The sequence below is a fragment of the Pelodiscus sinensis genome, chromosome 6 (assembly GCF_052426305.1).
Source record: "Pelodiscus sinensis isolate ZL-2025 chromosome 6, ASM5242630v1, whole genome shotgun sequence".
NCBI lineage: Eukaryota > Metazoa > Chordata > Testudines > Trionychidae > Pelodiscus > Pelodiscus sinensis.
Genome location: NC_143057.1, coordinates 130,546,266 through 130,568,099, shown reverse-complemented (window position 1 = coordinate 130,568,099; position 21,834 = coordinate 130,546,266). Strand labels below are relative to the sequence as shown.

The following is a 21,834-nucleotide window of genomic DNA, read 5'->3' as shown; positions in this document are numbered from 1 at the left end:
GGCGGGTGCAGGATGTGGCGCCCGACCCCTGGCAGACACATCTGGGAGACACGCTAACCCGCTGTCTGCTGCTCACTAGCACACAAGCACCGTGCATTTGCCTGGCCCAGCATTTCACCCTTTGTGCTGACGCACCCGCCCGCTCCCCTGGAGCCAGCACGAAGCGCGCGGAGGCAGGGGCACGGCCCGAGGCTTTTCGCTGGACACACCTGCCCTGGGGAAGCAGCTCCCGGGTGCAGCTGGGACTTCGGCTGCTGCGAGGGGACAGTGCTCACCCAAAGGAAGGCCCCAGCTCTGCCTTGGTGCATGTCAGACGTGGCCAGGCCCCAGCCCTGACAGCCCTGCCCGGCCCTGCCCGGCCCACAGCGGGATCCCCCAGCTGGGGGATCCCTACCCACTTCTGGCAGGTTTCCCCACGGGGTCCCCCGGATGGAACGGTCTCCCCATCATCACTTCTGGACTACACAACCCTTACAGCAATGTCAGCTCCCAAGCCCGGGGAGCCAGCCCCCTCCCTGACTTCCCCGGCTCCTCCCAGCGGGGCGAGACGGAGGCTCTCGAGCCACGGGCACACCGCGCTCTGGGGGCCGGGGCAGGACGGGCTATTGCCGCGCCTACGGGCCCGCGCGGCAGGAACGCAGACACTGCCCACCTGTGCGGAGAAGCCGGAGAAGAAGCCGTACCAGAAGTGGACTAGCGTGAAGGCAAAGTTCTTGTAGAAGAAGTAGCGGAGGAACTTGCACATGCGGATGTAGGACCAGCGCCCGTGGACCAGGAGCAAGCGCTGCAGGTAACGGAACTGGGCGAAGGAGAAGTCGCTGGACAGCACGGCCTGCATCCCCTCCTGCCCGCTGATGCCGATCCCGATGTGGGCAGCTGCAAGGAGAGCAGGATCCCCACCGTTACGGCGAGAGCTTTGCTAGCGCCAGCGTGCGCCAGACTGGTCCTGCACCCGGACAGCTGGTCCCTGTGTGCACCGGACTGGCCCTGCCCCCGGCATCTGGTCCCTGTGTGCACCGGACTGGTCCTGCACCCGGACAGCTGGTCCCTGTGTGCGCCAGACTGGCCCTGCCCCCGACGTCTGGTCCCTGTGTGCACCGGACTGGCCCTGCCCCCCTGCTCCCCGACATCTGGTCCCTGTGTGCACCGGACTGGCCCTGCCCCCCTGCTCCCCGACATCTGGTCCCTGTGTGCGCCGGACTGGCCCTGCCCCCCTGCTCCCCATCTGGTCCCTGTGTGCACCGCACTGGCCCTGCCCCCCTGCTCCCCGACATCTGGTCCCTGTGTGCACCGGACTGGCCCTGCCCCCCATCTGGTCCCTGTGTGCACCGGACTGGCCCTGCCCCCCTGCTCCCCGACATCTGGTCCCTGTGTGCGCCGGACTGGCCCTGCCCCCCTGCTCCCCATCTGGTCCCTGTGTGCACCGGACTGGCCCTGCCCCCCTGCTCCCCGACATCTGGTCCCTGTGTGCACCAGACTGGCCCTGCCCCCCTGCTCCCCGACATCTGGTCCCTGTGTGCACCGGACTGGCCCTGCCCCCCTGCTCCCCGACATCTGGTCCCTGTGTGCACCGGACTGGCCCTGCCCCCCTGCTCCCCATCTGGTCCCTGTGTGCACCGGACTGGCCCTGCCCCCCTGCTCCCCGACATCTGGTCCCTGTGTGCACCGGACTGGCCCTGCCCCCTGCTCCCCATCTGGTCCCTGTGTGCACCGGACTGGCCCTGCTCCCCTGCTCCCCGACATCTGGTCCCTGTGTGCACCAGACTGGCCCTGCCCCCCTGCTCCCCGACATCTGGTCCCTGTGTGCACCGGACTGGCCCTGCTCCCCTGCTCCCCGACATCTGGTCCCTGTGTGCACCAGACTGGCCCTGCCCCCCTGCTCCCCGACATCTGGTCCCTGTGTGCACCAGACTGGCCCTGCCCCCGGCATCTGGTCCCTGTGTGCACCGGACTGGCCCTGCCCCCCTGCTCCCCATCTGGTCCCTGTGTGCACCAGACTGGCCCTGCCCCCCTGCTCCCCATCTGGTCCCTGTGTGCACCGCACTGGCCCTGCCCCCCTGCTCCCCATCTGGTCCCTGTGTGCACCGGACTGGCCCTGCCCCCAGCATCTGGTCCCTGTGTGCACCGGACTGGCCCTGCCCCCTGCTCCCCATCTGGTCCCTGTGTGCACCGGACTGGCCCTGCCCCCCTGCTCCCCGACATCTGGTCCCTGTGTGCACCAGACTGGCCCTGCCCCCCTGCTCCCCGACATCTGGTCCCTGTGTGCACCGGACTGGCCCTGCCCCCCTGCTCCCCGACATCTGGTCCCTGTGTGCGCCGGACTGGCCCTGCCCCCCTGCTCCCCATCTGGTCCCTGTGTGCACCGGACTGGCCCTGCCCCCCTGCTCCCCGACATCTGGTCCCTGTGTGCACCAGACTGGCCCTGCCCCCCTGCTCCCCGACATCTGGTCCCTGTGTGCACCGGACTGGCCCTGCCCCCCTGCTCCCCGACATCTGGTCCCTGTGTGCACCGGACTGGCCCTGCCCCCCTGCTCCCCATCTGGTCCCTGTGTGCACCGGACTGGCCCTGCCCCCCTGCTCCCCGACATCTGGTCCCTGTGTGCACCGGACTGGCCCTGCCCCCCTGCTCCCCATCTGGTCCCTGTGTGCACCGGACTGGCCCTGCTCCCCTGCTCCCCGACATCTGGTCCCTGTGTGCACCAGACTGGCCCTGCCCCCCTGCTCCCCGACATCTGGTCCCTGTGTGCACCGGACTGGCCCTGCTCCCCTGCTCCCCGACATCTGGTCCCTGTGTGCACCAGACTGGCCCTGCCCCCCTGCTCCCCGACATCTGGTCCCTGTGTGCACCAGACTGGCCCTGCCCCCGGCATCTGGTCCCTGTGTGCACCGGACTGGCCCTGCCCCCCTGCTCCCCATCTGGTCCCTGTGTGCACCAGACTGGCCCTGCCCCCCTGCTCCCCATCTGGTCCCTGTGTGCACCGCACTGGCCCTGCCCCCCTGCTCCCCATCTGGTCCCTGTGTGCACCGGACTGGCCCTGCCCCCAGCATCTGGTCCCTGTGTGCACCGGACTGGCCCTGCCCCCCTGCTCCCCATCTGGTCCCTGTGTGCACCGGACTGGCCCTGCCCCCCTGCTCCCCGACATCTGGTCCCTGTGTGCACCAGACTGGCCCTGCCCCCCTGCTCCCCGACATCTGGTCCCTGTGTGCACCGGACTGGCCCTGCCCCCGGCATCTGGTCCCTGTGTGCACCAGACTGGCCCTGCCCCCCTGCTCCCCGACATCTGGTCCCTGTGTGCACCGGACTGGCCCTGCCCCCGGCATCTGGTCCCTGTGTGCACCAGACTGGCCCTGCCCCCCTGCTCCCCGACATCTGGTCCCTGTGTGCACCAGACTGGCCCTGCCCCCCTGCTCCCCGACATCTGGTCCCTGTGTGCACCAGACTGGCCCTGCCCCCCTGCTCCCCGACATCTGGTCCCTGTGTGCACCGGACTGGCCCTGCCCCCCTGCTCCCCGACATCTGGTCCCTGTGTGCACCAGACTGGCCCTGCCCCCCTGCTCCCCGACATCTGGTCCCTGTGTGCACCGGACTGGCCCTGCCCCCCTGCTCCCTGACATCTGGTCCCTGTGTGCACCAGACTGGCCCTGCCCCCCTGCTCCCCGACATCTGGTCCCTGTGTGCGCCGGACTGGCCCTGCCCCCGGCATCTGGTCCCTGTGTGCACCGGACTGGCCCTGCCCCCCTGCTCCCTGACATCTGGTCCCTGTGTGCACCGGACTGGCCCTGCCCCCCTGCTCCCTGACATCTGGTCCCTGTGTGCACCGGACTGGCCCTGCCCCCCTGCTCCCCGACATCTGGTCCCTGTGTGCGCCGGACTGGCCCTGCCCCCCATCTGGTCCCTGTGTGCACCGGACTGGCCCTGCCCCCCATCTGGTCCCTGTGTGCACCGGACTGGCCCTGCCCCCCTGCTCCCCATCTGGTCCCTGTGTGCACCGGACTGGCCCTGCCCCCCTGCTCCCCAACATCTGGTCCCTGTGTGCACCGGACTGGCCCTGCCCCCTTGCTCCCTGACATCTGGTCCCTGTGTGCACCGGACTGGCCCTGCCCCCCTGCTCCCTGACATCTGGTCCCTGTGTGCACCGGACTGGCCCTGCCCCCCTGCTCCCCGACATCTGGTCCCTGTGTGCACCAGACTGGCCCTGCCCCCCTGCTCCCCGACATCTGGTCCCTGTGTGCACCGGACTGGCCCTGCCCCCCTGCTCCCCGACATCTGGTCCCTGTGTGCACCGGACTGGCCCTGCCCCCCTGCTCCCTGACATCTGGTCCCTGTGTGCACCGGACTGGCCCTGCCCCCCTGCTCCCCGACATCTGGTCCCTGTGTGCACCGGACTGGCCCTGCCCCCCTGCTCCCCGACATCTGGTCCCTGTGTGCACCGGACTGGCCCTGCCCCCCTGCTCCCCGACATCTGGTCCCTGTGTGCACCGGACTGGCCCTGCCCCCCTGCTCCCCGACATCTGGTCCCTGTGTGCACCGGACTGGCCCTGCCCCCCTGCTCCCCGACATCTGGTCCCTGTGTGCACCAGACTGGCCCTGCCCCCCTGCTCCCTGACATCTGGTCCCTGTGTGCACCGGACTGGCCCTGCTCCCCGACATCTGGTCCCTGTGTGCACCGGACTGGCCCTGCCCCCCATCTGGTCCCTGTGTGCACCAGACTGGCCCTGCCCCCCTGCTCCTGGACATCTGGTCCCTGTGTGCGCCGGACTGGCCCTGCCCCCCATCTGGTCCCTGTGTGCACCGGACTGGCCCTGCTCCCCGACATCTGGTCCCTGTGTGCACCGGACTGGCCCTGCCCCCCATCTGGTCCCTGTGTGCACCGGACTGGCCCTGCCCCCCTGCTCCCCGACGTCTGGTCTCTGTGTGCGCCGGACTGGCCCTGCCCCCCTGCTCCCTGACATCTGGTCCCTGTGTGCACCGGACTGGCCCTGCCCCCCTGCTCCCCATCTGGTCCCTGTGTGCACCAGACTGGCCCTGCCCCCCTGCTCCTGGACATCTGGTCCCTGTGTGCACCAGACTGGCCCTGCCCCCGGCATCTGGTCCCTGTGTGCACCAGACTGGCCCTGCCCCCGACATCTGGTCCCTGTGTGCACCAGACTGGCCCTGCCCCCGGCATCTGGTCCCTGTGTGCACCGGACTGGCCCTGCCCCCCTGCTCCCCATCTGGTCCCTGTGTGCGCCGGACTGGCCCTGCCCCCCTGCTCCCCATCTGGTCCCTGTGTGCACCGCACTGGCCCTGCCCCCCTGCTCCCCGTCTGGTCCCTGTGTGCACCGGACTGGCCCTGCCCCCCTGCTCCCCGTCTGGTCCCTGTGTGCACCGGACTGGCCCTGCCCCCCTGCTCCTGGATATCTGGTCCCCGTGGGGCTTGCGTGGGTGGCTTTCCTGCTCCGTGCACGTGCCCCACCGGTCACACTGCAGGCTGCTGCGTAACAGTTTGGTTCGTGGGTACCAAGTGATCCGTGTCCCGAACCTTCGCCCAGACTGTCCGTGTTTCCCAGCAGCACAAAGCAACGGTCTACGGTTACCCCGGCTAGAAAACTTGGGGTACGTGTTTACACGCCCCCCACCCCTCAGGCACGTGCGTTGCTCCCCCAGGCTGGGACACAGCAGCCCGCAGCTGGCTGCCATCCCGTAGGCCTTAGTAGCTCAATCACACAGTTACACAGAAGAGTCTTAATTCTAACCTGCTCTAATTAACCAGGGACGTGGGTTTCATGCGACAGCGACCGATAGAGATTTAATTAAGGCACCATTCCGGCCGGCCGGAGGTTGATTGGATTCGGGGGTTCCTGTGGGATAACGAGCCCTCGGAGTGCCTCATGGCGGCGGGGGCGGGGGTTTTCTCATTATCACGGGAACACACTCGTCTGCCTTTCCTGACGGGCTGCCCGACGGATCGCCCCCTGCAAGCGCCTGGCTTAGTCTTTCCTTTCTTAATTAAAAGGCCCCAGTTAATCACTTGGTATAAATTAACGTGGGGAAGATGGACAGGAGGCCCCTCTGGCCAGCGGTACGTGAGCTGGGCCTAGCGGGAGGAGCTGTTCCCGTCGCAGGGCGCCGGGAGAGCTGGCCGGCTGCGTTTTGGGGCACGGCGGGCGTCCCAGGGCTCCCCCGGGGATGCGGAGACTTTCACCCACAACTGTAGAGCAATTCCAGACAGCCAGGTCCTTGCCAGCCCCTCGCAGGCCGGCCGGCAGCTGTTCTGTACGGCAGGAGGCAGCGGCTGTCTGACACAGCCGGTGCCTGGCCAGAGGGGGTGCAGTCGCAGTAACAAGGGGGTGTAGCGGACAGGCGGAAGGACCAGGGTAACTCTGGCAGACTCACCTGGTGACACAGCCTCACTCTGGGCACGTCTGGAGTCTTTAAAAAAGGGGATCCCCCAAACCCAGCTCAGCCGGGAAGGGATCCCCAGAACTCCCCCGCCCAGGGAGTATCACCGCCCCCCCGCAGGGCTGGGTTTGTTGGCCAGGTGGCTGTCCGGCGGGTGAAAGCTGCCAGGGTGGCGGCCCTGGAGGCGCCCATCCTTGGTCACACGCAGAGCCGGGCCGTGCGGCACGGGGGCCCTCCGCAGGGCTATTAAACAGGCCCGGGCTCGTCGTGAAAGGGGAGCGGGGCCCCGGGCGCGCCACAACCCCCGAAGCGTTCGCTCTCTGCATACGCCTGGGGCGGGGCGCGAGGAAGACAGCGCGCCGGCCGGCCACGGGCAGGACAAGGACGCTGACAAACCCTGGAAGAGGCGGAGCCTTGGGCAGAAGAGGCGGGGCTGGGGCTCACCTCCCCCAACCAGCCCTCGGTGCTGCCCAGAGCGCTCCCCACGATGCTCCGGTGGCGATTTAAAGGGCCTTTTCAGCGACCAGACCCCGGGACGGTTGCCCCCTTGGCCTCCTCGTCGATGGGCCCTCGTCTTTGGCGGACAGGGAGCAAGGTGAGGGGCCTTTTCTGTCCTGCGAGCTCAGTGCACAAGGCAGGGAGGGCACCCGGGGAACTCCCTGGGCTGCGGCTTCTCCCCTGCCTAAGGAAATAAGGTCACGGCGCATTGTGACCTGGGTGTTGTTTAAAGACAAGGAGATGGAGTTGGGAGGAACCCGCCGAGGGCTCAGCCCCAGGCCGCTGCGAAAGCTGCCACTTCGCTGCACCTGTGGGAAACCTGGCGGGGAACCTGGAACACAGCCAGGTTTCATAGACCCCATACAGCCTGCCTAGGGGGGAGGAGGGTACAGTTGTATCGACCAAGGTCTGCTGGGACTCCGCACAGACGGACGTGCAGAGAGAGACACACATGGAGGTGTGAGAGTGGCTGTCTCACAGCTCCGGCTGCTGGTCGCGGAGAGGTGACCACGCTACAGCGTGATCTGCACGTGGGACAGTCCCATGACAGAGCCGCTGCCGGGCGTCCAGCAGAGCGGGCATTGCCGCGGGGGACACGCCAGGGAGAGCGGGACCCAGGGCAGTCAGAGCGGCCATTGCCACGGGGGACACGCCAGGGAGAGCGGGAGCCAGGGCAGTCAGAGCGGGCATTGCCACAGGGGACACGCCAGGGAGAGCGGGACCCAGGGCAGTCAGAGCGGGCATCGCCACGGGGGACACGCCAGGGAGAGCGGGACCCAGGGCAGTCAGAGCGGGCATTGCCGCGGGGGACACGCCAGGGAGAGCGGGACCCAGGGCAGTCAGAGCGGGCATTGCCGCGGGGGACACGCCAGGGAGAGCGGGACCCAGGGCAGTCAGAGCGGGCATTGCCACGGGGGACACGCCAGGGAGAGCGGGACCCAGGGCAGTCAGAGCGGGCATTGCCGCGGGGGACACACCAGGGAGAGCGGGACCCAGGGCAGTCAGAGCGGGCATTGCCGCGGGGGACACGCCAGGGAGAGCGGGACCCAGGGCAGTCAGAGCGGGCATTGCCACGGGGGACACGCCAGCGAGAGCGGGACCCAGGGCAGTCAGAGTGGGCATTGCCGCGGGGGACACACCAGGGAGAGCGGGACCCAGGGCAGTCAGAGCGGGCATTGCCGCGGGGGACACGCCAGCGAGAGCGGGACCCAGGGCAGTCAGAGCGGGCATTGCCACGGGGGACACGCCAGCAAGAGCGGGACCCAGGGCAGTCAGAGTGGGCATTGCCACGGGGGACACGCCAGGGAGAGCGGGACCCAGGGCAGTCAGAGCGGGCATTGCCGCGGGGGACACGCCAGCGAGAGCGGGACCCAGGGCAGTCAGAGCGGGCATTGACACGGGGGGACACGCCAGGGAGAGCGGGACCCAGGGCAGTCAGAGCGGGCATTGCCGCGGGGGACACGCCAGGGAGAGAGGGACCCAGGGCAGTCAGAGCGGGCATTGCCGCGGGGGACACGCCAGGGAGAGCGGGACCCAGGGCAGTCAGAGCGGGCATTGCCGCGGGGGACACGCCAGGGAGTGTGGGACCCAGGGCAGTCAGAGCGGACATTGCCGCGGGGGACACGCCAGGGAGAGCGGGACCCAGGGCAGTCAGAGCGGGCATTGCCGCGGGGGACCCGCCAGGGAGAGCGGGACCCGGGGCAGTCAGAGCGGGCATTGCCACGGGGGACACGCCAGCGAGCGCGGGCCAGGCCTCCACTTACTTTTGATCATGCTGACGTCGTTTGCCCCATCCCCGATGGCCAGGGTCACGGCCTTCTTGTACTTCTTCACGAGCTCCACCACCTGGGCCTTCTGCAGGGGGGTCACGCGGCAGCAGATCACCACCTTGCACATGCAGGCTGTCCGCACCAGCTCCAGCTCCAGGCGCCCTTCCAGCGCGTAAGCCTGCGGTCGGAGCACACGCCGGGGAGCGAGGTGAGTCCGGACACAGCGCCAGCAGGGCCGAGCATAGAACCACACTCTCCCAGGGCTGGCCCAGGCCTCCGGAGGCACCGAGCCCAACCCCCTGCCCAGAGCAGGGCCAGTGTCCACGGACACGTCTGGGAGCGACGAAGCCACGGAGCTGGGAGATCCGCAGAGCCACAGCGACCCCTGGCTCTACCCCCGCCCCCCAGAGCCTCCTGTGCACTGTTCGCAGGGCCGCTGGCCTGCCTGGCTCCCCCTTTGGGCTGCCCTCCTGAAGGGCGGGTAGAGGGGCTGTTCCCTTAGCAGCACCGGCAGCACTGCAGTTGTGTTACAATTATAAACAGGCTGCAGCCTCACTCTACTCAGCTCCCACAGAACCACAGCACGCTAGAACTGGAGGGACCTCCGGGGGCCATCGAGTCCCGGCCCCGGCCCTCACGGCAGGACCCAGCACCATCTAAACCATCCCTGACTGGTGTGTGTCCAACCTGCTCTTCAATATCTCCAGGGATGGAGATTCCACAGCTTCCTTAGGCAACTTATTCCAGTGTTTAACCATCCTGACGGGCAGGAAGTTTGCCCTAATGTCCAACCTGAACCTCCCTTGCTGCAGTTTAAGCCCATTGCTTCTTGTCCTGTCCCCAGAGGCCAAGGAGAACAATTTTTCTCCCTCCTCCCTGTGACACCCTTTTAGATACTTGAACATGGACATCATGTCTCCTCTCAGACATCTTTCCAAACTAAACAAACCCAATTCCTTCAGCCTCCCTCCTAGCTCACGTTCTCTCGAACTTTCATCATCCCTGTTGCTCTTCTCTGGACCCTCTCCAATTTCTCCACATCTTTAAATAAATAAATTAATGAATGGAGATGCCTATCTCCTAGGACTGGAAGGGACCTTGAAAGGTCATTGAATCCAGTCCCCTGCCTACACAGCAGGACCAAGTACCACCCCTGATGAATTTTTGCCCCAAATCCCTAGATAGCCTCTGCAAGGATTGAACTCTCAACCTTGGGCTTAGCAGGCCAATGCTCAAACCAGTGAGCTATCCCTCCCCCCGTAGTACCCAGAACTGGACACAATCCTCCAGCTGAGGCCTGAGCAGAGTAGAATGGAAGAACGACTCCTCATGTCTTGCTCCCAACACTCCTGTTAGTGCAGGAACACTGCTCTGTGGAACATGCCTCCATAAATCCCTTTCCTGCCCCACGTAACAACCCCAGAAACCAGGAATTCATCTGTCTAACTACAGGTGTGATGTAGTGTTGGTACCTTGCTGGCTGTTATGCTGGGCAGTGGGCGGTGGGTGACCCCCACTGGCTGCTGTCTGCAGCACGGCCCAGCAGGGCAGGGGATGAGTCATTATGCAAGGGGGCTTCGAACCTGTCTGACCAGTGATCTCCCAGGGAGTGGAACAATGGGAAGAAGGGGGGTGGAGCCCTGGCTGGGGGCAGGGCTGGGAGTGAGGGAGTTTCTGTCTGGGAGCATGGAAGAGACAGCCTAGGGAAAGAGGCTGGGATTTAGGGGCCCAGTCTCCCTCATCTCAAGGGGGGCTGAGGCATCCTAGGCCTGCCCTGTAACCGCATTACATCTGTGCTGTGCTGTATCCTGGAGAAGCAATAAACTCCCTCTAATCTACTGGCTGGTGGAGTCTGTCCGTGCCACTACGGGGGTGCAGGAGATGGGAAAACCCCAACGCGCCATCACAACAGGCTCCCGCCCCATCCCCCAGATGGGCCGATCGACACTCTGGGGGGTTAACAAAGCCCAGCAGAACTGGTGAGAAGAAAAGACCAAGCGAGTAAATATCCACCCCAGGAAGGGAGCTGGTGCTATTGCCACTCCTGAAATCAGCCCGGAGATTGGGCCTCTTCATCGCTGCCCGGCAGGGAGGGCGCCACGACCTGCCTTTGCACATTCCTGACCCATGTGCTCCTTGCCTCTGTGCTTTGCTGTCTCCTCTGCCGAATCCGCCCCCACAGCGCCAGCCAGCAGGCCAGCTGCCCTCTCCACTCAAGGCAGCAAATCAGCAACCCAGATCTCCCTTCCAAAGCCAGCGAGCCTCGTGAGTCACCCCCGCCCCCGCGTCCCTCCCGGCAGCAGCGCACTCACTGGCAGCCCTGCCCGTGACTCAGTCTGACCGGGTGCTAGCCACAGATACGTGTGTCACTTTCCAGAACCCCTCAGGGAACGAGGTAGCCAGGCAAGGCTGCGCCCTGTGCCCCACGCCCACCCCCCGGCGCGTCTGTGATGCCGTGCACCATGCCAGGGGCTGCTCCCCACCCGCCGGGGGTTTGCCTCCCGAAGGGTCCCAGGTGCGAACGCAGCCGCTCTGCGACTCTGGGGCAGGTCCAGGCTCCGGCCGACATGGGACGAGCACAGGCCTGGGTTTCCAGGGACCCCAGCACTGCGTCTGCCCCCCACTCCCCGAGGAGTCTGGCGAGCACAGGCGCGCCAACCCATCCTTACCAAGCTGTGGCCGTTGACAACGAGGCCATAGACCCCGTTCGCTTGCTCTTCGGGGAGGATCCTGGACTTTGCCGAAGGGTTCTCAAACAGGATGTTAATTTCATCGCTCTCCAGGAAGGAGTCCGGCTTCATTGTCTTCCGTGCGCTCCTGAAAAGGACCAGGCATTGAAAACACAAACTCACGGCGGCTGTGCTCTGAAACCCAGCGACTGCTCAAGCAAATCCCTCCCCCCGGCAGTATCGCTCTCCCGGCAGAGGGCTTGAAAGGCTGGGGTGACACATGGGGCAGGATGCCCCCAGCCGATGGCTCTGGCGCAAGAGCAGCGTGCCGTGGGGAGCTAAGCCGCTTGCATGAGCTTACTGGAGAGTCCAGTAGTGACCCGTCTAGTCACTTCCCCCCTTGCTGCCTCTGTCGCAGACAGGCAGCAGGAGCCAGTGCTGGAGGGAGCCGACTTAAAAGCCAGCACCATGTCCATGGGGGGCAGGGCACGGGGGGGGGGGACTGGCCGCGCTTCCGCCTTTGGAACGTAGCAGGAGCAGGGGCCGCGGGGAGCACGGGGGGGGCTGCTTGAGTCAGCCACCGAGGGCAGGGTGAGAAGCACTGAGCTTATACCGCCGCCAAGGAGGCGCAGGTCGGACACTAGAAAGTCTTCCTGGCGGGGTGGCCAAGCCCCAGACCGATTGCCCAGGAGGCTGCACAATCTGTCACCGGAGGGGCCTAAGGACAGGTGAGAAGAACACCTGTCGGGGATGGTCCGGAGCAGGGCAGGGCATGACGTGGCCCAGAGGCCAGATCCAGCCACCTAAGTCTTTCATGTGGCCCGTGAACAGCCTCCGGCGCTTTCTATTTCTGTCCTGCTGCCCGAGCCACCGAATTCCCAGGCTCAGGCAGCAGGATCCTATTGAACTGGCTCCCGGCCGCGGTGCTATCCCGGCAGTGGTGGAGCTGCGAGCTCTTTAAATAGCCACAGCAACCTCAGGCAGCTGCCAGGCAACACGGTCGCGGCGGGAGCCCTTGGCTGCGTTTTTAATTCAAACCCTCCCACCCCAGACAACTCTAGGGGGAGGCTCGTCCCCAGCCCCCCCTTCTGGGGGTGGAGCCTGCCCAGGACCCTGCACCAAAATTCATTAAGTGGCCCTCTCCCCCCCCCCCGCGAACATCATGGCTCACGCCTGGCGCAGATGAGCCTCAGTCCTGGACCGGGCCCCTGCGTCTCTGCTCCTACGGAGGCTAAAATGCCCCAGCAGCCTGCAGCTCTCTGTGGCCCAGACAGGCCCGGCGAGGGCTGCTTACCGGAGCTCCTTGAGCACGTCCTCCGAGGAGCTGCCCTCGATGATGAACACGTCCTTCATGTCGTCGTGCAGCATGTTGCAGGAGTAGCCGATGTTCACGGCAGTCTCTGGAAAAGCCACAGACTCAGACGGAGCCGCCGGTTACCCAGCCCGCGCCGCGGGAGAGCCTGCGCCCCCAGCCCTACCAGGGCCAAGAGAGTCGGGGAGTCTGGCTGGCGGGGCCCCCTAGGGGGCAGAGACTCGGCCCCTCTCGCTGCCCAAGCAGAGGCGCTAACTGTGCCACAATTAACGGGACGTGGGCTGCTGGCCGGGCATGGAGGCTAAGTACCCTGCAGCTCTCCCGGTGCAGCAGGGGGCGAGGACCAGAGGGGCGGGGGGGCCACGTGGTTCCATCTGCCGGTGCAGGTCGCACCTCCCTTCACCAGGACTCTCGTCCGGCAGGACCACAGCTGCTCCTGGATGAGAGCCCCGCAGCAGCAGGGCAGCGTGGGGGGCACAGTCAGGGCTGCCTGCCTCCCAGCAGGGAGGCCAGGGTCATGGCAGCGCAGGAGGGGACGCCTGGCCAGTCTGTCACAGCCCAGGAGGGGCCGCTGGGCTCGGGCCGCGGCAGCCCAGCACAAGCAGCTGGGGCTGGCCAGCAAGCAGCCGAGCCGGGCCGAAAGAGCCAGCAGCGGGGAGGGGCAGGGGTCGGGGACCTCCCCTTGAGCGGCAAATTCCCTCCTCCGGCACCGGTCAGCTCCCGGAGCAGGGAGGAAGCTCCACAGGCCCCTGCTGCCGTGAGGCCGGAGCCCAGGGGCCCGGTCCGGCCAAGGCCCGTAGGCCTCTCTGCAGACACCGAGAGCGCCCGGCCGGTGGAAGGGGACTGGTAGCCCCTCACTAAAACTCTGTGGGAGTGTTTGGTTTGCCAGCTCCCAGTATCAGAAGGGGAAGGGTCCATGAGACTGACAGACCCCAGAGACAATGGAAAGCAGCCAACACTCCAGCTCAGCCTGATTGACAGGTTGGACAGGCCAGTGAGGAAAGAGAGAGGCCAGGCCCCGTCCTCCCTGCGAGCTGGGATTGTTCAGGGTCTCTCTGAGCAAGGAGAGAGCTGAGAGACAGCTAAGAGCAGTGCAAGCTGTGCGGAGAAGTCCTGCAGCAACAGAGCCAGGCACACACAGCTCAAGGAGTGCAAGCTGTGCAGAGAAGTCCTGCAGCAACAGAGCCAGGCACACACAGCCCAAGGAGTGCAAGCTGTGCAGAGAAGTCCTGCAGCAACAGAGCCAGGCACACACAGCCCAAGGAGTGCAAGCTGTGCGGAGAAGTCCTGCAGCAACAGAGCCAGGCACACACAGCCCAAGGAGCACAAGCTGTGCAGAGAAGTCCTGCAGCAACAGAGCCAGGCACACACAGCTCAAGGAGTGCAAGCTGTGCGGAGAAGTCCTGCAGCAACAGAGCCAGGCACACACAGCCCAAGGAGTGCAAGCTGTGCGGAGAAGTCCTGCAGCAACAGAGCCAGGCACACACAGCCCAAGGAGTGCAAGCTGTGCGGAGAAGTCCTGCAGCAACAGAGCCAGGCACACACAGCTCAAGGAGTGCAAGCTGTGCGGAGACGTCCTGCAGCAACAGAGCCAGGCACACACAGCCCAAGGAGCGCAAGCTGTGCGGAGAAGTCCTGCAGCAACAGAGCCAGGCACACACAGCTCAAGGAGCGCAAGCTGTGCGGAGAAGTCCTGCAGCAACAGAGCCAGGCGCACACAGCTCAAGGAGTGCAAGCTGTGCGGAGAAGTCCTGCAGCAACAGAGCCAGGCGCACACAGCTCAAGGAGTGCAAGCTGTGCGGAGAAGTCCTGCAGCAACAGAGCCAGGCGCACACAGCCCAAGGAGTGCAAGCTGTGCGGAGACGTCCTGCAGCAACAGAGCCAGGCACACACAGCCCAAGGGGTGCAAGCTGTGCTGAGGGGCAGTCCTGCAGCAACAGAGCCAGGCACACACAGCCCAAGGAGTACAAGCTGTGCAGAGAAGTCCTGCAGCAACAGAGCCAGGCACACACAGCCCAAGGAGTGCAAGCTGTGCGGAGAAGTCCTGCAGCAACAGAGCCAGGCACACACAGCCCAAGGGGTGCAAGCTGTGCTGAGGGGCAGTCCTGCAGCAACAGAGCCAGGCACACACAGCCCAAGGAGTGCAAGCTGTGCAGAGAAGTCCTGCAGCAACAGAGCCAGGCACACACAGCCCAAGGAGTGCAAGCTGTGCGGAGAAGTCCTGCAGCAACAGAGCCAGGCACACACAGCTCAAGGAGTGCAAGCTGTGCGGAGAAGTCCTGCAGCAACAGAGCCAGGCACACACAGCCCAAGGAGTGCAAGCTGTGCGGAGAAGTCCTGCGGCAACAGAGCCAGGCACACACAGCCCAAGGAGTGCAAGCTGTGCGGAGAAGTCCTGCGGCAACAGAGCCAGGCACACACAGCCCAAGGAGTGCAAGCTGTGCGGAGAAGTCCTGCAGCAACAGAGCCAGGCACACACAGCCCAAGGAGTGCAAGCTGTGCGGAGAAGTCCTGCAGCAACAGAGCCAGGCACACACAGCCCAAGGAGCGCAGACCCTGTGTTGAGCAGCAGACTGGCAGTGCTCAGAGAAGCCAAAAGGGACAGAGAAGCAACGCAAGGAGCTAGAGACTGGCCAAGCATCACAGCCTGCAGCTGGGTGTGGTGAGCAGCTGGGAACTGCAAAGTGCAGGGAGAGGCTCTGGGCAGGGAGGGCCAGGAGCTGTGGGGGCAGCCCTTGCGGAGGGGGCCGGGGGCAGCCCTTGCGGAGGGAGCCGGGGGCAGCCCTTGCGGAGGGGGCCGGGAGCAGCCCCTGCCAGTGTTGGGAGCCGCTCTAGCCCCTCTGGAGCGGCCCCCGCCCACCCCTCGCTCACCGGTTACGCTCAGCGGTAGCGCTGCATTCCACCGACTCAACGGGAACAGCCGTGGGCAGGAGACTTGGGTAGGAGACCCCGCGGGAGGGAATCAGCCCCGGGCCAGACGTGCCAGGCTCGCCGTGCCGCTGGGCGCTTGGAGAGGACGACGGCTCTGAGCGGAGCAGGGGCTCCCGAGCTCCCGGGCACGGCGAGCTGGCCCATCGCAGCAGCTCCTGCGACTCCGGCGGGCTCCCCCGCGCTCCGCTTCCCCCAGCGCCCACGGCCTCAGCCCAGCCATCCCGACCTGAGCAGCCACGGGCACCGTTGCCTGCGCATGGCCCCCTGCCCGGTGCGAGGCCATGCAGGAGCAGCCTATCCCCCCGCCCAGGCCACCCCCTTACCTTGCTTGTCTCCGGTAAGCACCCAGATTTTAATGTTGGCTTTGCTCAGGATTTCGATCGTCTGGGGGACGCCGTCCTGCAACTTGTCCTCGATGGCCGTGGCCCCCAGCAGCTGGAGACAGGAGCGGGAAGGCGTGAGCTGCGGCGCACGCAGGGCCAGGCCGGCGCCCACTCCGCCCTCCACCACGCCCACTAGGCCCCACATCCCACGGGCCGGCCTGGCGGCAACGCAGCGCGGCTCCTTGCAGCCGCGTGCTGAGTCTCTCTGCCCACCGGGGCCGCGGCCCTGGGCCAGGGAGCGATGCTCAGGTGCGAAGGGGACCCCGGCTCTGGCTGCTGAGGGTTCTAGGCAGCGCCCGGCGCTGGGCTCTTGGGGAGGCCCGGGGTTCAGGTATCAGGCTCTGAGCTGCCGCCCGGGCTTCTGGACCAACCCCCCCCCCCCCCGCCGCGCTGTGTGTCAGAGACCCCGCTCTGCGGAGGAGCGGACAGCGCCTGCCTCTGCGGCCTGGGCCCATCTGTGGAACGGTGGACAATGCCAGTGGCTGGCCAGCGCGCCCCCTTCCAGACCGCAGAGCCCGGGCCCATCGGTGGCACGAGGGGACTGGCCCAGACCCTGGAGGCCGAGCGCTGAGGGGGAGTAGCCAGCCGCGCCCCTGCCAGCCTGCCACCCCAAGTCGGCCCTGGAGGCGTTTCGGCCCTCCCCGGTGTTCCCAGCCCCTTGGGGCGGCCGAGCCCTGGATGCAGGCCTGCGCGCTCCCGGGAGCACCACAGAGCGGTGGGGTCCGGCACCGTGTGTGGTCGGGGGACCCTGGGGCTGGTCGGGAGCCCTGCAGCCTCTGCCTGCTGCTCAGATCTGGCGCATACACCGTGGGAGGGGCAGGGGGCAGCTTCATTTCCATGACCCCCCCCCTTGGCTCCTAATCCACTCAGCACCCGCGGAGCACGCGGGCTACTAAGGACGGAACGTAGCCGGTTCCATCTCCGCTCGCCACCACGACCTCCCCCGTCTGCTGCCTGGCTCCGCCTACGGCCCCGGCATGGCCCAGAAACACCCCCGGCCTCGGCTCCCAGCGGGAACGTGGCCTGCACGGTCCAGGGCCTCCCTCTCCTCCTGGCCCCCCGGCGCCCCCCACCCCGTTATCCCTCCCAGCAGACACAGTCCTGCTGCTCCGGGGGCACAGGAAGCTTCTCAGGGTGAGAGACAAGAGAAGGGAGGGAGACAAATTGTTCCCCTTGGCCTCTGAGGACAGGAGAAGCAGCAAGGGGCTTAAACTGCAGCCTGGGTGGTTTAGGTTGGACATTGGGAAAAACTCCCTGCCTGTCGGGGGGGTGACACACTGGAATAAATTGCCCAGGGCGTTGTGGAGTCTCCATCCCTGGGGATATTGAGGAGCGGGTTGGACAGACACCGGCCCGGGACGGTCTAGCCGGTGCTGGGTCCTGCTGGGAGGGCCGGGGACGGACTCGCTGCCTCTCGAGGTCCCTGCCGGCTCTAGGGTTCTACGACAAAGCCGCTGCAGCATTTCCAGGCTTTCCTAAGAGCTGCTGTGATTGCACCCGCTGCCTGGCTCCCTCTGGGCAGGGCTGGTCTCCGCCATTCCTTCTCCACCGCTGGTCCCCAGCTGAACCCCTGGGCCACTCAAAAAGCAGCAGCATCGCTCGCAGGGGCAGCCCGCTCGCGGACCACCCCTTAGTCCCTGCTTGGGCTCACGGCGAGCTGACAGACTGTTCTCTGGACACCCCAGGCTGTCAGGGCAGAGCAGAGGCTCCTCCGGAAACGCAGAGGGGCCCGGAGCTGCAGGGCAGGGCTGTTACACCCCGTTTGGAAGTTGGAAGAGGAATAGCTCAACATAAGAACGGCCGTACTGGGTCAGACCAAAGGTCCATCTAGCCCAGTAGCCTGTCTGCCGACAGTGGCCAGCGCCAGGTGCCCCAGAGGGGGTGGACCGAGTACAATGATCAAGCGATTTGTCTCCTGCCATTCCTCTCCAGCCTCCGACAAACAGAGGCCAAGGACACCATTTTATCCCCTGGCTAATAGCCTTTTATGGACCTAACCTCCATGAAATTATCTAGCTTCTCTTTAAACTCTATTACAGTCCTAGCCTTCACAGCCTCCTCTGGCAAGGAGTTCCACAGGTTGACTACACGCTGTGTGAAGAAGAACTTTCTTTTATTAGTTTTAAACCTGCTACCCATTAACTTCATTTGGTGTCCTCTAGTTCTTCTATTATGGGAACTAATAAATAACTTTTCTTTATCCGCCCTCTCCACACCACTCATGATTTTATAGACCTCTATCATATCCCCCCTCAGTCTCCTCTTTTCTAGACTGAAAAGTCCCAGTCTCTTTAACCTCTCCTCATATGGGACCCGTTCCAAACCCCTCATCATTTTAGTTGCTCTTTTCTGAACCCTTTCCAAGGCCAAAATCTCTCTTTTGAGCTGAGGAGACCACATCTGTACACACACAGATGGACCTTTGACAGTACAAGGCACAGCTGTGTCACCCCAGCACACGCCTGTGCGTTTTCCCATCATGAGTCAGCCGCGCAGACACCCACACACCGTAACCTACGGCTGTTCCAGCCAGCTCCTGGGGGCTCACCCAGGTGCCAGTGAAAACCTCGGGCTGCTGCAGTCAACACCGTTTTAGTTCCACCGCCCACGTACCGCGGTAGCTACCTGCCCACTAGCGAGCCAGTCTCCCAGCTGCCTGCCCCCCACGCGGCCCGGGGGGACCCACCATCAAGTCTGTCTCGATCTCTTCGTACAGCTCCGACAGCTTCTCTTCCCGCCCGTCCAGGGCCGTGCTCGCCTCGTGGTGACGCTGGTGCCAGTCGGCGAAGTAGTCCTTCTGCAGGCTCTTGTAGGCCACAACCAGCGTGCGCAAGCCTTCGCCGGCGAACTCCTGCCAGACCGGGGGGACGGGCGAGCTCAGGGCCGAGCGCTCCCCCCGCTTCACCCGCAGGGGTGCGACCGGGGAGCAGCCTCCGCCCGAACGACGCCCACCCAGCTTCCGCAAGGAGCCAGGGGAAAGCTCACATCCGACCCCCACGCTCACTGGCAGCTGGGACCCAAAGCTGGGATGTGGGGACTGTGCTCGCCCTGTTACCTTGCATGGGATGTCTACTGCCCTGTGCTGTTCTGCAGTAAGCCCGGCAGTGTGCCTCAGTTTCCCTGGGCACTGCACCAGTGCCCGGCTGGGGATGGGAGTTGCAGGTGCGATTCTCACTAAGGGGAGGCTGCCCAGCCCAGCACGTACACAAGGACCCAGGCGTCCCGTAACCCGAGCCTGGGCAGGGGCGACCAGGTGACACCTTTCACCCGGGACGGTGGACAAAGGGGAGGCAGGGCTGGGGCCGGGTGCTGGGTGTGTGGGCTTAGGATACAGGAGCCCTGGCTCCAAACTCCCCTCTCCCCGCAGGCTGGGCTGCCCTGGCTGCTCCTGGTCTGTGCTAGGCTGGGTCCCTGAGTGCCGAGAATCCGGCTGTGCACCCGGCCGGCTGGGAGGCCCCCGGCTGCAGGGGGGGCAGGGGCAGCGCCCGGGGGCTCCATGTGACAAACCCTGAACAAATTCACTCCTGATCAGCTTCTAGCCGCCGTCTCTGGCCTAACAAGCCGAGACCCGCAGGGTTCCCGGGCCCTGGCCCCGGCCGGTTCCCATTGCCACGGCCCCCCCGTCACCGGGATGTGGAGGACGAGGCCCGCGCCAAACACCCAAGGGAGCTGCTCCCCGAATCGGAGACTCCTGCCCATGCGGCTACGGGCAGAGCGGCAGCTGCTCCTTTTGCAGCCAGTGACAATCCATCGCAGCCGCGCCTTCCCCGCGTGAGCAGTCCAGCAACACGGCTCCCTTCGGGAAAAGCTGCTGCCTCGGGGAGGGCAGGGGGTGCAGCCTCCCCCCCCTCCCGTGTGTGCTGCCGGGGGAAGCAGTTTCCAGCTGCCCCTGCTGCAGGAACACGCTGCCCTCAGCCCCTCCTTCTCTGGCTCTGGCCTGCTGTCCCCCGGGGGCTCCGCTGCCGATTGCAGGCCAGCTGGCAGAGCGGGGGCAGACGCTTGGCCGGAGTGACCCCACCTGATGGCCTCACGCCTCTCCCCTTGGGGATGCTGACTGGGAAGCGACTGTCTTGGAAGGAGCCCGGCAGGAAGAGATTTAGGGGGCAGAGCAGGTCACGAGCTAAACAGGAGTCAGCAGTGTGACGGGGTTGCAAAAAAAGCCAACGTGATTCTGGGCTGCATGAACAGGAGTGCTGTGAGCAAGACACAAGGAGTCGTTCTTCCTCTCTACTCTGCACTGATTAGGCCTCAACTGAAGTCCTGTGTCCAGTTCTGGGCAAAACATTTCAGGAAAGATGCGGAGAAATTGGAGAGGGTCCAGAGAAGAGCAGCAGGGACGATGGAAGGTCTAGAGAACATGAGCTGTGAGGGCAGACTGAACGAATTGGGCTTGTTAAGTTCGGAAAGGAGAAGACAGAGGGGACATGAGAGCGGTTTTCAAGTATCTAAAAGGAAGGAGGAGAGAGAAAAATTGTTCTCTGTGGCCTCTGAGGACTGGACAAGAAGCAAGGGGCTTAAACTGCAGCAAGGGAGGTTTAGATTGGATATTAGGAAAAAGTTCCTGTCAGGGGGGTGAAACACCGGAATAAATTCCCTAAGAAGGTTGTGGAATCTCCATCCCTGGGGATATTGAAGAGCAGGTTGGACAGACGCCGGTCAGGGATGGTCTAGACCAGTGGTCCCCAACGTGGTGCCCGTGGGCGTCATGGCGCCTGCCGGGGCATTTATGTGCACCCGTCGAATGACCAGGGCCAGCCTTGGGCGCGTGGCGCATGCGCAGCCCCGCCCCCAGGCGCCCGGCAGCCTCAAAAGGTTGGGGGCCACTGGTCTAGCCGGTGCTGGGCCCTGCCGTGAGGGCCGGGGACTGGACTCGCTGACTCTCGAGGTCCCTTCCCGTTCCAGGGTTCTGTGATTCCCTGCGCCAGCAGAGGCCAGCGTCACCGGGGGGCCCGCAGAGACTGCGATAACAGTCTAAGGGCTTGTGCCCAAAGCCAGACGGCCAGACACGGAGCTGGGGGACCCCGAGGCTGGGACTAGCGCAGGACCCGGGTGTCAGAGCATCCCGGGAAGGTGGAGGAGTGACCGTGCTCCCTGGGAGAAGGTAACAGCAGGGTGCAGAATGCCCAGGAACGGCAGAGCAGGGGTGGCCCTAGATAAACGCAGGGACAGAGGGGATGGAATCAGCATCTCTCTGGATGGACGCTGCATGCTCCCCAAGAAGAGCAGGAGAGTGGAATGTGCCCCCCTGGCCGGGCCGGGGCCTGGGAAATCCCCGGGAGATGAGAGGCTACAACAGCCAACAAACCCACCCACGTAACACGGGGCATTTCCCGGAGCCCCAGTCCCACTAAGGACTCGTCGCCTCGGCCGGGAGGCAGGGACACAATGTCTGGGAGCCCTGGAAGCCAGGGGAGAGGCCAGGCTTGATGTGGGGCTGAGCCGGGCCAAGAGGCGCATTCGGTGTCACCGCCACCATGCTGGGGTGAATGCCAGTTCCTCGTCGGGGGCAGCACCGAAGACCCCCAGCGCGGGAGCATTTCCCCGCAGAGGAGGGAGCCGCAGGGAAAAGAGGCTCGTTAAGGAGACGCTGGAGGGAACAGTCTCGAGAGCGAAACACCTGGAAGCCGCACGGAAACCTCTAAAAACGTGGCCATAGAGGCGCAGCCCAGATGTCTGTAATCGCCCCCCCCCCCGGTGTGGGGTTCTGCCCCTGGAGGGGCACCGGGACGGCTCGGAGGGAGATTGGCGAGTCTGCCACGCAGCCTTAGCCAAGGGCTACATGGCTGCCAGCTCACACCATCGAGGCTCATGCATTTAGTGTCTGAGGTGCCCGGTTCAGTCCTGCTCCTGTGTCACATCCCCCCCCCCCTCCGATGACAGCCCCCTAGCC

General features: G+C 65.2%; 1 protein-coding gene across 4 annotated transcripts in view; it reads right to left on the bottom strand.

The window, feature by feature from the left end:
* The window catches only part of LOC102462785 (phospholipid-transporting ATPase ID), a 109,972-nt gene that overhangs the window by 11,710 nt on the left and 76,428 nt on the right, over nucleotides 1–21,834 (bottom strand). For all 4 annotated transcript variants that reach the window (XM_075932841.2, XM_075932840.2, XM_075932842.2 and 1 more), the window contains 6 exons: nucleotides 18,631–18,795; nucleotides 15,885–15,996; nucleotides 12,613–12,718; nucleotides 11,319–11,466; nucleotides 8,644–8,827; nucleotides 653–876 (listed from right to left, as the gene is read on the bottom strand). In XM_075932841.2, the coding sequence (XP_075788956.1) occupies nucleotides 653–876; nucleotides 8,644–8,827; nucleotides 11,319–11,466; nucleotides 12,613–12,718; nucleotides 15,885–15,996; nucleotides 18,631–18,795 (939 nt within the window). The remainder of the gene's footprint in view (nucleotides 1–652; nucleotides 877–8,643; nucleotides 8,828–11,318; nucleotides 11,467–12,612; nucleotides 12,719–15,884; nucleotides 15,997–18,630; nucleotides 18,796–21,834) is intronic.